Source organism: Pseudoliparis swirei, chromosome 13 (genome assembly GCF_029220125.1).
Source record: "Pseudoliparis swirei isolate HS2019 ecotype Mariana Trench chromosome 13, NWPU_hadal_v1, whole genome shotgun sequence".
NCBI lineage: Eukaryota > Metazoa > Chordata > Actinopteri > Perciformes > Liparidae > Pseudoliparis > Pseudoliparis swirei.
Window position 1 is genome coordinate 22,001,899 of NC_079400.1, and position 14,222 is coordinate 22,016,120.

General features: G+C 52.8%; 2 protein-coding genes across 2 annotated transcripts in view; both read right to left on the reverse strand.

Annotated features, from left to right (window-relative positions):
- Window positions 1-13,492, reverse strand: part of heatr1 (HEAT repeat containing 1) — a 35,689-nt gene extending 22,197 nt beyond the window's left edge. Inside the window, exons 1-18 of the mRNA XM_056430488.1 lie at window positions 13,396-13,492; window positions 12,662-12,809; window positions 12,348-12,564; window positions 10,101-10,236; window positions 9,928-10,029; window positions 9,711-9,851; window positions 8,691-8,902; window positions 8,488-8,618; window positions 8,338-8,419; window positions 8,026-8,242; window positions 6,792-6,827; window positions 4,933-5,021; window positions 4,648-4,859; window positions 2,915-3,036; window positions 2,404-2,601; window positions 1,184-1,361; window positions 421-569; window positions 56-248 (exon numbers count right to left, since the gene is read on the reverse strand). Of these exons, the coding sequence (XP_056286463.1) occupies window positions 56-248; window positions 421-569; window positions 1,184-1,361; window positions 2,404-2,601; window positions 2,915-3,036; window positions 4,648-4,859; window positions 4,933-5,021; window positions 6,792-6,827; window positions 8,026-8,242; window positions 8,338-8,419; window positions 8,488-8,618; window positions 8,691-8,902; window positions 9,711-9,851; window positions 9,928-10,029; window positions 10,101-10,236; window positions 12,348-12,564; window positions 12,662-12,803 (2,557 nt within the window). The 5' untranslated portion in view covers window positions 12,804-12,809; window positions 13,396-13,492. The remainder of the gene's footprint in view (window positions 1-55; window positions 249-420; window positions 570-1,183; window positions 1,362-2,403; window positions 2,602-2,914; window positions 3,037-4,647; window positions 4,860-4,932; window positions 5,022-6,791; window positions 6,828-8,025; window positions 8,243-8,337; window positions 8,420-8,487; window positions 8,619-8,690; window positions 8,903-9,710; window positions 9,852-9,927; window positions 10,030-10,100; window positions 10,237-12,347; window positions 12,565-12,661; window positions 12,810-13,395) is intronic.
- The window catches only part of LOC130204015 (kinesin-like protein KIF20A), a 43,354-nt gene continuing 42,183 nt past the window's right edge, over window positions 13,052-14,222 (reverse strand). The window contains exon 31 of the mRNA XM_056430489.1: window positions 13,052-13,095. Coding sequence (XP_056286464.1) covers window positions 13,052-13,095 — 44 coding nt within the window. The remainder of the gene's footprint in view (window positions 13,096-14,222) is intronic.

Below are 14,222 nucleotides of genomic sequence, written 5' to 3' on the forward strand. Positions count from 1 at the left end.
TTAGCACGTTAGCACGTCGCTCAGCACCCGACGGATCCGGTATCCAGCGCCTCACCAGGCGAGTCGGCGGCGGCCAGCTGCTGCAGCGCGGCGGCCGACTGGGCGCTCAGCAGAGCTCCGCCCACGTACAGCGCCTGGGTCTGCAGGACGGCGCCCACCTTCACGTCCAGCTGGTCGCCGTGGTTACTGCCGTAGCCCCACAGCAGGCACAGGAAGCGGAAGAGCATCGGCGGCTCGCACAGGTGAACCTGGAAGAGGCCGACGGCGGTTACGTTTCTTAAAGGGCCGGTACAGCATTTAGTGACGGCCTGTCCGCGTCACCGAAACTGGTTAGCTTAGCATGAACCGTATGCTAAGCCAATGGGCCATTTAAAATAGAGGAATCACAGGTGTGATTGCAAACAGGAAGTGACCTCATACCTTGATGAGCAGCTTCATCAAGTCCCTGAAGCTGCCAGACGCCGGACCCTCGCCGGCGCCTCTGATGATGACACTGAAGAGGCGGCAGGTGAGCCCCAGGTAACAACAGGTGTTAGTGTCCATCTTCTCCGGGTTCCACCACACGTCACCTGGTGAACACACACCATGACTCCTCAGGTGAGCTCACCTGGTGAACACACACCATGACTCCTCACCTGGTGGACACACACCATGACTCCTCAGGTGAGCTCACCTGGTGAACACACACCATGACTCCTCACCTGGTGGACACACACCATGACTCCTCAGGTGAGCTCACCTGGTGAACACACACCATGACTCCTCAGGTGAGCTCACCTGGTGAACACACACCATGACTCCTCAGGTGAGCTCACCTGGTGAACACACACCATGACTCCTCAGGTGAGCTCACCTGGTGAACACACACCATGACTCCTCAGGTGAGCTCACCTGGTGAACACACACCATGACTCCTCACCTGGTGAACACACACCATGACTCCTCAGGTGAGCTCACCTGGTGAACACACACCATGACTCCTCACCTGGTGGACACACACCATGACTCCTCAGGTGAGCTCACCTGGTGAACACACACCATGACTCCTCACCTGGTGGACACACACCATGACTCCTCAGGTGAGCTCACCTGGTGAACACACACCATGACTCCTCACCTGGTGGACACAAACCATGACTCCTCAGGTGAGCTCACCTGGTGGACACGTGAACACCTGACTCACCTTTGAAGGAGGCGTCGTGACACCTGAGGGAGCCGATGAAGTCTCTGAGCAGAGCGATGAGGACGAAGCTGAACTCCGTGTCCAGCCGCTCACCTGGCTGCTGCCCACACCTGCTCAGGTACAGAGCCAGGGCTCCAGAGAAGGAGGAGGGGGGGGCGGAGTTACAGCGGCCATCTTCCTATGAAACAACGACGAGGTCAGAACACAGGCCTCTAGAAAGATATTATATAAATATTAGGGCTGTCAGCGTTAACGCGTTAATCTATGAGATTAATTTGGCCGCGTTAACGCACTAAAATATTTTAACGCAATTAACGCAACTTTGTTTACTTCCGGTGTTCGTTGAAGTTTTTTCACTCCTGAGTGTCAAACCGCGGCAGTACGGTTTAACACTGTTTCCGTTTTTAAAACAATTATTTCTCCGCGAAGATAAGGATCATAAATCAGTTTAACTGGTGGATGAATCAGTCGGGTTTCCTCCTGCTCCTCCTTCCTCCCGTCTCCCCCTCTGAGACACAGAGGAACGGAGGGGCGACGTGTCGGGGAACGTGGCGCGGAAAGAACTCGTCACACGAAACCTTCACCGTGATTGGTCAATCCGTTTGTCTGTCAACATTTCGGTAAAGAAAAAACCAATGAACACTCAGTAAATCACAAAGGACCTCCCACCTCACAGGTGAGGCTCATTTAGCAGCCTGTCAGTCAGAGACCAGAGAACACGGCACGAGGACAATGAGCCTCATATAGAGAGCTGAGATTGTTCTGGAATGTTTGATGTAGAACACGTGGGGGTGTGTCATATGCAAAAGACTTTAAACGGTGAATTTAATTTATTTTGTAAAATGTATCAAATGCCCCCAGCCTCCAGAGGGTAACGTGACATATGTGAATGTCAGTCAGTCACCAAGGCCACTGGTTCTACTGTTTATGTTAAAGATGACAGGACCAATGTGTCTCAATATACTTCTTTTTTTTTACTAATCTGATGTTTCACTGAAGAAACAATTTATCATCCACGATATTAAATACCTCGCTGGCACTGTATAGGTAGGAGACTCTTTGAAAACACAGCTCTGTGTGAAGTTTTGTCTTTAAAAAGAAGGAAAAAACTTTTAAGCGCGATTAATCGCGATTTCAAAATGTGCGATTAATTAGTTATTTTTTTTAAATCGATTGACAGCCCTAATATATATATAATATATATATGGTCCCGGTCTCACCTGCGCGGCGGCGCCCCCGGTGGCCTCCAGCAGCGGCGCCTCCAGCAGCGCGTAGACCCGCTGGGCGGTGAGCAGGTGCTGGGTCTCGCTCAGCCCCCTCAGACCCAGCAGCAGAGTCTGGGTCAGCACCAGGAAGGAGGCCCGGGCCCGCGGGCCAGAGCCCCGCTGCCCCTCCACCGCCTGGGCCAGCCGCTCCAGCTGAGGAGGACACGTCATCACACACAGCCACACCTGGCCTCTCCCACGGTCCTCGAACGCACCGCATGAGACGTCACATTGAAAATATCCAATAAAATGTTCATCAGATTGTTAAAAACATGAAATACTGAGATCGGAAAAACTATGACGTCATCGTTCACCTGAGACCAAGTCATGTGACGAGGAGGAGAGAAAGAGGAGGAGGGAGAGAGAGAGAGGAGGAGTAGTTCTCTACTTCTAGTCCCGATGGTTCCGTTTCTAGAGAGGACTTTTATTTTGAAAATCCAGAGTAATAATAGGCGAGGTGACTCACGGCATCGCGCCGGGAGAAGAGCTCCATGCTCAGGAGGCCGGCGCTCATCACGGCCACGAGGCGCTCGTTGGCCAGGCCAAGGAAGTCAGGCTCACTGCTCCTCTTCATCACCTCGTCCAGCTCTGTGAGGAAGAGTGAGACAGTCTTTATGCTACGCTGCTGACCTGAGAGTCTAAACATATATATCCCTGTAAGACCCAAGCATATAAATAATATCTAAAACTTTTTCTTTTTTAAGTCAGATGATGTTGTAAGAGTCTTCTGATGCAGATAATGAAGGATTAATTTCAAAAAAGTGTTTTTGTAAGTTTTTAGGGAAACGTAATATTGTTGGTTGGCTTGTGTTGGTTCGCTCATTGTCCTTATTGTCATCATCCTCAGTTGGACAATCAGTGGGTCTCTTATTCTCTTTTTCCACTTCCTCATCACTCGAATCACTGGTGTCTGATTCCATCTCTCCATTTTGGACAGCCTCAATGACATCCTGGATACTGAAGAAAGCTCTCCTTGCTGGTGGCATTCTCAAATGGAAACAATAGTTAGAGAATGTTCAAGTATAACTAATTCCAATGCAAATTAATCCTATTCAGGCAATACACTCCACTGATGGCACACAATACTGTCTGGCTAGCCTAATGTGCTCTCTACTTACATTTACAAAAGGAAAATACAACCCCCCCAGAACTCTTACATCCCCATATTCCAGAACATTTACACCTCTCCCTGAACAATGCATTATAAATGCAACCCCCACATTCCAAAACATTTACACCTCTCCCTGAACAATGCATTATAAATGCAACCCCCACATTCCAAAACATTTACACCTCTCCCTGAACATGCATTATAAATGCAACTCCCACATTCCAAAACATTTACCCTCTCCCTGACCAATGCAAAATACATGCAACTCCCACATTCCAAAACATTTACACTTGTCCCTGAACAACCATCCTCCAAAGCATTCTACACACATTATCTGGCTTGTGTAACAAGGAGATATTTGGGCAAACCAACAAAGTCCAGATAATAAACCAGTTGACTATATCTCACTGCGAACATGGAAATAACATAGGGTTTGGGTTACCCTAACCCATTTAGAATTATTCAAATCTGGTCTAAACTTAAAATTATAACAAATAACACTTTTGTATAGTGTGAATCATCAAATACATTATATTTATCCTGTATCTGAACATCCGAGAAGTGGAATGTCTCCATGAAGTGTGCAAGGTGCACCTGCTATTTTAGCTACCATTTTCACCCAACGTTGTAAAATTACAACAATGACATAACAAGCTGAAAATCTAATGTGATGCATTAATTCCACAATAACTTAGTATTTACATGAACTACATATTCTAACAATCACCAAAAAAAATATTTCATGGAATTTACTTACTTCAATGTTGATATAACCAGTTGAATGAAACAAGGAGATGTGCTTCCGGGAGAGTTTGCAGGTAGAGTGAGTTCATGGCCTTATGGCCACACCTATATACACATTTACAATCCAATGGCATTGCAAGGCAATACAATAGGACCCATTGACTATGTAAAAATGGTCTTTCCCCAAAAAACGTTTTTGCAAATGTGTTTTTTAGAGAGATAAAAGTGACGTTGTAATATTACAACGCCGGGTCTTACAGGGATATATATATATAGAATGTTTAATAGTCAGATATATCTCGTATTTATATTCTCAGTGTTTCACACGAGGCGTTCAATGTCACCTTGAGCCCAGTTCATGGTGAGCGGGTGGCGGGCGACGATGGAGGAGTGAGCGAGGCAGGAGGTGAAGAGGAGCTGGGAGGAGGAGGAGGAGGAGGAGGAGACCACCAGCAGGGGCAGCAGCCGCCAGCCCGCCTTCTGCAGCAGCTCGGCGTCCGCTTGTCCCAGCCGGGGGTCGGACAGTAAACGCACCGCCTCCGTCAGCACGGGCAGCCTGACGAGAGGATCGGTCACTCGCCGACGACACATAGACACGTGTAATAAACCGCCACGGTGTGTTCACTGACCAGCTCTCGGCCACCGACAGGTCGGCGCTGTGCAGCAGCGCCAGCAGAGACAGAACCACGTCCTCCGGGTCCAACACGTCCAGCAGAACCTGGAGCAGAACCAGCTGTAAGGAACCTGAGGGGTTCGGCCTGAAGGGGGCGCTGCAGCCTTCACTCAACACCACACACACACCTGTCCACACCACACACACACCTGTCCCCACCACACACACACCTGTCCCCACCACACACACCTGTCCCCACACACACACCTGTCCCCACCACACACACACCTGTCCCCACCACACACACACACCTGTCCCCACCACACACACACATCTGTCCCCACCACACACACCTGTCCACACCACACACACCTGTCCACACCACACACACACCTGTCCCCACCACACACACCTGTCCCACCCACCACACACACCTGTCCCCACCACACACCTGTCCCACCACACACACACCTGTCCCCACACACACCTGTCCCCACCACACACACACCTGTCCACACCACACACACCTGTCCCCACCACACACACACCTGTCCCCACCACACACACACACCTGTCCCCACCACACACACCTGTCCCCACCACACACACACACCTGTCCACACCACACACACACCTGTCCACACCACACACACCTGTCCACACCACACACACCTGTCCACACCACACACACCTGTCCCACACACACACACACCTGTCCACACCACACACACCTGTCCACACCACACACACAGCTGTCCACACCACACACACCTGTCCACACCACACACACACACCTGTCCCACCACACACACACCTGTCCCCACCACACACACACCTGTCCCCACCACACACACACACACCTGTCCCCACCACACACACACACCTGTCCCCACCACACACACACACCTGTCCCCACCACACACACACCTGTCCCCACCACACACACCTGTCCCCACCACACACACACCTGTCCCCACCACACACACACCTGTCCACACCACACACACACACCTGTCCCCACCACACACACACACCTGTCCCCACCACACACACCTGTCCCCACCACACACACCTGTCACCACACACACACACCTTTCCCCACCACACACACACCTGTCCCCACCACACACACACACCTGTCGACACCACACACACACCTGTCCCACCACACCTGTCCCCACACACACCTGTCCCCACCACACACACACCTGTCCCCACCACACACACACACCTGTCGACACCACACACACACCTGTCCCGACCACACACACACACCTGTCCCGACCACACACACACACCTGTCCACACCACACACACAGCTGTCCCCACCACACACACACCTGTCCCACACACCTGTCACACCACACACACCTGTCCCACACACACACACCTGTCCCCACCACACACACACCTGTCCCCACCACACACCTGTCCCCACCACACACACACCTGTCCCCACCACACACACCTGTCCCCACCACACACACACCTGTCCACACCACACACACCTGTCCCGACCACACACACACACACCTGTCCCCACCACACACACACCTGTCCCCACCACACACACACCTGTCCCCACCACACACCTGTCCCACCACACACACCTGTCCACCACACACACACACCTGTCCCCACACACACACCTGTCCCACACCACACACACCTGTCCACCACACACACACCTGTCCCACCACACACACACCTGTCCCCACCACACACACACCTGAGGACACACACACACCTGAGGACACACACACCTGAGGACACACACACCTGTCCGCACCTGAGGACACACACACCTGAGGACACACACACACCTGTCCCCACCACACACACACACCTGTCCACACCACACACACACACACTGACCTCCAGGACTTTGAGGGCAGAGGACTCTGACGCGGACTAGAGACTTGAGGACTAGAAAGGACTTTGAGGACTCTGAGGACTCACCTGAGGACTAGAGGACACCTGAGGTGTGACCATGTGTACCTGCAGTGTGTAGCAGTGTGTGTACCTGCAGTGTGTAGCAGTGTGTGTACCTGCAGTGTGTAGCAGTGTGTGTACCTGCAGTGTGTAGCAGTGTGTGTGTGTGTGCCTGTGTTTTGGTGTGTGCTGAGTGGCTGTGATGACGCCCACCAGGTGCCCCTGCCTCTCTCTGACTGAGCAGCGAGAGATAGAGTGATGCAGCAGCAGAGACACACGAGCATGGAAATACAGGACCATGAGGACCATGAGGACTAGAGGACTAGAGGACTCTGAGGACCATGAGGACTAGAGGACTCTGAGGACTCTGAGGACTGAGTAGAGGACTAGAGAGGACTCTGAGGACTAGAGGACTCTGAGGACTCTGAGGACTCTGAGGACTCTGAGGACTCTGAGGACTCTGAGGACTCTGAGGACTCTGAGGACCATGAGGACGAGAGGACTAGAGGACTCTGAGGACCATGAGGACTAGAGGACTAGAGGACTCTGAGGACCATGAGGACTCTGAGGACCATGAGGACTAGAGGACTCTGAGGACTCTGAGGACTAGAGGACTCTGAGGACCTGAGGACTAGAGGACTAGAGGACTCTGAGGACTAGAGGACTAGAGGACTAGAGGACTAGAGGACTCTGAGGACCATGAGGACTCTGAGGACTAGAGGACTCTGAGGACTCTGAGGACCATGAGGACTAGAGGACTCTGAGGACCATGAGGACTAGAGGACTCTGAGGACTAGAGGACTATGAGGACTATGAGGACTATGAGGACTCTGAGGACCATGAGGACCATGAGGACTCTGAGGACCATGAGGACTCTGAGGACCATGAGGACTATGAGGACTCTGAGGACTATGAGGACTCTGAGGACTAGAGGACTATGAGGACTATGAGGACTCTGAGGACCATGAGGACCAGAGGACCAGAGGACCAGAGGACCAGAGGACCATGAGGACTATGAGGACTCTGAGGACCATGAGGACCAGAGGACTAGAGGACTATGAGGACTCTGAGGACCATGAGGACTAGAGGACTAGAGGACTAGGTACTCTGTGTACCTGCTCACAGTACTCTGTGTACTCTGTGTACCTGCTCACAGTACTCTGTGTACTCTGTGTACCTGGTGTTTCCCACGGCTCAGGGACAGACACAGGAAGCGGTGGTAGAGACTCCTCTGCTCGCCGCCGCCGCCGGTCACGTGAGCGGCGAGCACGCCGTCCAGAGCGGCGCCGTACCGGGACTCCAACAGCCGGACCAGAGGGAGGAGGCGCCGGTCGAAGGCCGCCGCGGCGTCAGGGGACAGGTCGGCCTGACTCAGGTACGCAGAGAACACACACCTGCAACACACACACACTGAGACCAGGAGCACACTGGCTCCTCCCCCTCACCGAGGAGGAAGAGGAGGAGGAAGAGGAGGAGGAAGAGTGTTTACCGAGCCGCGGTCCGGTCCAGGCCTCCGGTCAGAGGGACGGCCTCCAGCACCGACTCCAACACGGCGAGCTGGTCCTCCTCACCTGGGACAGAAGAGGACAGGTGAGCCTCCGTCACGCCTCCGTCACGCCTCCGTCACGCCGGTCCTCACCTGAGCCGCTGAGCGCGGCGCGGACCAGGTGCGGCAGCAGGTAGCGCAGCAGCGGGGCGACGTCGTGGGCCGCCGCCACGGCCCGCAGCCCGGAGGCGAGCGCCGGCATGGCGCCCAGAGACACGGCCGCCCTGAGGGCGAGAGAGGAGAGAGGGAAGAGGCCACGCCCACTCACCAGGTGCCAGGTGGATCCCCGGTCTTACCTGGGCCCGGCGGAGCCCTCCTTCTGGTTCTGCAGCAGCACCACGAGACAGCCCAGACCCTCCTGGGCCAGCACCGGGTCCCCGAGCAGAGACCGGGCCACGTGGGCGGCGAGGACGTCGACTAGCCCCGCCTCCAACGGCACCGCCACCGCCAGCTGGCACACCACCATCAGGGTGGCGGCGCGGTAGTCCGTCAGAGACGACTTGAGACCCTGAGGGGACCGAGACCACAAGAGACCACTTGAGACCCTGAGGGGACCGAGACCACAAGAGACCACAAGAGACCACTTGAGACCCTGAGGGGACCAAGACCACAAGAGACCACTTGAGACCCTGAGGGGACCGAGACCACAAGAGACCACTTGAGACCCTGAGGGGACCAAGACCACAAGAGACCACTTGAGACCCTGAGGGGACCGAGACCACAAGAGACCCTGAGGGGACCAAGACCACAAGAGACCACTTGAGACCCTGAGGGGACCAAGACCATGAGACTAGAACCCCATCAAAACTCTCTGGGGTGAAGAACTAGAACATTGCTACGCTAGTTTACGCTACGCTAGTTTACGCTGCTTTATCGTACGCTATGCTATCTTATGATGTAACGTATGCTGCATTATGCTATGCTACATTGCATTATGCTACACTGCATTATGCTTCACTACATTATGCTATGCTACACTACATTAGATTATGTAGCATTATGCTACACTGCATTATACTACCCTAAATTATGCTACACTACATTATGCTACGCTACATTAGATTAAGTAGCATTATACTACGCTACATTATGCTATGCTACATTATGCTACGCTACATTAGATTATGTAGCATTATACTACGCTACATTATACTATGCTACATTATGCTATGCTACATTAGATTATGTAGCATTATACTACGCTACATTATGCTACACTACATTATGCTACGCTACATTAGATTATGTAGCATTATGCTACACTGCATTATACTACGCTACATCATGCTATGCTACATTATGCTATGCTACATTACCTTGTGAACAAAGGGCAGCAGTTTGGCGATCATAGCGTCGGACACTTTGTCCACGGCGGCCAGAGCGGAGACGATGGTGGAGGCGTAGAAGGAGAAGATCACTCTGAGCTGGGAGCAGCTTCCAGAGCGACCAGAGTACGCCTGGAGGGGGAGGAGGAGGTTCAGTTTGGGTACTTTTACCTGCAGCAGGTAGAAGTACACAAACTCACTGACTCACCTGCACCGAGCCGGTGACCAGCGAGCAGATGAAGTCCATGAAGCTCAGGTCCGAGTAGCAGTGAGCGACCAGAGCGCCTCTGGAGAGCGGCACGCCGGCTTTCTGGGGACGCAGCGGCGTAAATATACATCCAGACAGACACGCGGACACGGAGCACGAGGGCCGGACCCAACCTGCAGGCCGAGCAGCCAGCTCCAGCGGCCGGCGCTGATCTTCAGCAGCTGCAGAACTCTGACGAACACGTTGGTGTCGTGGAACGGCAGCGAGCAGCGCAGCAGAGCGTCGGCGTTGTAGAGCTGCACGTGGAACCTGCAGAGGTCACATGGACAAGGCCAGAGGTCAAATGCCACATGGGCCACAGTCAGGTCACATGAGACACGGTCAGAGGTCACATGGACAAGGCCAGAGGTCAATGGTCACATGGGACACGGTCAGAGGTCACATGGAGAAGGTCAGAGGTCAAATGCCACATCAGACACAGTCAGGTCACATGAGACACGGTCAGAGGTCACATGGAGAAGGCCAGAGGTCAAAGGTCACATGGGACACGGTCAGAGGTCAAATGCCACATGGGACACAGTCAGGTCACATGAGACATGGTCAGAGGTCACATGGAGAAGGTCAGAGGTCAAAGGCCACAGTCAGAGGTCAAATGCCACATGGGACACAGTCAGGTCACATGAGACACGGTCAGAGGTCAGATGGAGAAGGTCAGAGGTCAAAGGCCACGGTCAGAGGTCAAATGCCACATGGGCCACAGTCAGATCACATGAGACACGGTCAGAGGTCACATGGACAAGGCCAGAGGTCAAAGGTCACATGGGACACGGTCAGAGGTCACATGGAGAAGGTCAGAGGTCAAAGGCCACATGGGACACGGTCAGAGGTCAAATGCCACATCAGACACAGTCAGGTCACATGAGACACGGTCAGAGGTCACATGGAGAAGGCCAGAGGTCAAAGGTCACATGGGACACGGTCAGAGGTCAAATGCCACATGGGACACAGTCAGGTCACATGAGACACGGTCAGAGGTCACATGGAGAAGGTCAGAGGTCAAAGGCCACATGGGACACGGTCAGAGGTCACATGGAGAAGGTCAGAGGTCACATGGGACAGTCAGAGGTCACATGGAGAAGGTCAGAGGTCAAAGGCCACATGGGACACAGTCAGAGGTCACATGGAGGTCAGAGGTCAAAGGTCACATGGGACACAGTCAGAGGTCACATGGAGAAGGTCAAAGGGACACGGTCAGAGGTCACATGGGACACGGTCAGAGGTCACATGGAGGTCAAAGGTCACATGGGACACGGTCAGAGGTCACATGGAGAAGGTCAAAGGGACACGGTCAGAGGTCACATGGAGAAGGTCAGAGGTCAAAGGCCACAAGAGACAGTCAGGTCACATGAGACACGGTCAGAGATCACATGGAGAAGGTCAGAGGTCAAAGGCCACAGTCAGAGGTCAAATGCCACATGGGACACAGTCAGGTCACATGAGACACGGTCAGAGGTCACATGGAGAAGGTCAGAGGTCAAAGGTCACATGGGACACGGTCAGAGGTCACATGGAGGTCAGAGGTCAAAGGCCACATGGGACAGTCAGGTCACATGAGACACGGTCAGAGGTCACATGGACAAGGCCAGAGGTCAAAGGTCACATGGGACACGGTCAGAGGTCACATGGAGGTCAGAGGTCACATGGGACACGGTCAGAGGTCACATGGAGAAGGTCAAAGGGACACGGTCAGAGGTCACATGGAGAAGGTCAGAGGTCAAAGGCCACATGGGACAGTCAGGTCACATGAGACATGGTCAGAGGTCACATGGCGAAGGTCAGAGGTCAAAGGCCACAGTCAGAGGTCAAATGCCACATGGGACATAGTCAGGTCACATGAGACACGGTCAGAGGTCACATGGAGAAGGTCAGAGGTCACATGGGACACGGTCAGAGGTCAAAGGCCACATGGGACACGGTCAGAGGTCAAATGCCACATGGGACAGTCAGGTCACATCAGACACGGTCAGAGGTCACATGGACAAGGCCAGAGGTCAAAGGTCACATGGGACACGGTCAGAGGTCACATGGAGAAGATCAGAGGTCAAAGGCCACGGTCAGAGGTCACATGGAGAAGGTCAGAGGTCAAAGGCCACAGTCAGAGGTCAAATGGAGGTCAGAGGTCAAAGGCCACATGGGACACGGTCAGAGGTCACATGGAGGTCAGAGGTCAAAGGCCACATGGGACACGGTCAGAGGTCAAATGCCACATGGGACAGTCAGGTCACATGAGACACAGTCAGAGGTCACATGGAGAAGGTCAGAGGTCACATGGGACACGGTCAGAGGTCACATGACCTCACATGGAGAAGGTCAGAGACCAAACCAGGTTTTAGTATCATACAGAACCAGAGGGCTCGTACCGGTGGACCAGCCACTCGAGGCACTTGTGCGCCGGCTTCAGGAGGAAGTACGGCGAGAGGCGGGCGAGGAACAGCGAGACGCCGGCGTCCAGCTTCTCGTTGACCTCCCTGGACTGGACGCTGCGCTCCAGAGTCAGCGAGGCCCGGCTGAACAGGGTGTCCTGGAACTCCAGGAAGGCGGGCTCGATGCCCATCAGCTCCTCCAGCCCCGTGCAGCCTGTGGGGGGGGGGGAGTTATCATGGTGAGCAGCCTGCTGGTGTCTGGGGGGTCAGTCCAGACCCAGACCCGGACCCGGACCAGGACCAGGACTCACCGAGGGCGTAGAAGGTGCTCCGGTCCATGGAAACGGCAACTTTGGGGTCGAAGAGGAGCGAGGCCACCTCGCCGCGGGTCAGCAGGTTGGGGTCGCTCTGAGGCAGCGCGAGCCTCCGCAGCTGGTGGGCCAGTGACGTCATGGCGGTCTGAGGAGCCATCAGCCGGTAAACACACAGGACGCGCCGAACAGAAGAACTCTGGATAAACTCTGATGCGTGATTAGTCTTTCACTTTGATATTAATCGTTATCTTCTGAAGTTCGGCATCACAACTTCATAATAATAGCTTCAAACAGCAATAAGTAATAACACAGTCGGGACAGCTCATCAATACGGGATTATATGTAGAAGCAGAATATAGAAGTAGATCTTGTGCTTTAATGGACAGTTCACCGCTCCTGAAGGAGCGCGGTCACCACGAGATGACCGTTACCTGGATGGACACCAGCGTATCGAGCTAAACTTCATCAGCTCTCAAATCGAAGATTATAAACCATAAGCATTTCATAAATATGAGTAAGTGTAAGTGCACTCTCTATTCTGTGAGACGGTGTGTTGCTCCAGCAGCACATGTGAGCTCGTTAGCTTATGAAGCTAACATGCAGATTGCTCACTTCCGGAAATCACCGGGCACGAGACACCGAACTCAAGCCCACCGGACCAATGTACCAGTGATCGGAAATCAATTAGATCAATTAAATTATCAATACACGAAGAACAAAACCCTCCCAACCTGTTGTCTGGAACTCCAACGAACACACGTGTGAAGCCGTAAACCGAGTTACGAGCGATTCTACATCCGGGCTACGTCACGCCGAGTTACGAGCCAATCGCAGCACAGTAAGGCGGAACTGAGGGAGGTCGAGTCCGAGCCAATCACAGCACAGTAGGGCGGGACTTAAGGGGTCGAGTCCGAGCCAATCACAGCACAGTAGGGCGGGACTTAAGGGGTCGAGTCCGAGCCAATCACAGATGTATTGACTGCTGCTCCTTCTGTGTACTTGTACTACGTGTGACTGTGTAGTTGCTCACATAGTACTGTACACAACTTTGTACATTTTAATTAGTACATTTTATTATTTTAATCGACCTAAAAAGATAAAATAGATTTTAGACAGTGGCGATTGATGTACTTGTACTTGAGAATCGTTCTGCTATTGTACTACTGCACTACATCTCAAAGTTATATGTTGTCCTTTTTGTATGTACTTCAGATAATTCACGGAACGAAATAAGTATTTAGTTTAAAGATTAAAGGAGTTTGTTATGTTTATGAGAAACTAATCACGTGATTCATTTCAATAATGGATCACATATTCCACTCAGAATGTATATAAATGTATATTTATACACATGTATATAAATATTGATAGTTAGATCCGTTATTAAAAAGAAATAACTCCGGTACTCCAGCAGTAGAATCTCCACGGTGTCCTCCACTGAGTGACCAACTGGTTCTCCTGTCTGGTCATTAACTGGTGACGTCACGCTCGTTCCATCTCCGTGCACCCAGGTGACGTCACGCGGGCAGGTATTTAGGACGCTCCTCATGCTGACCGG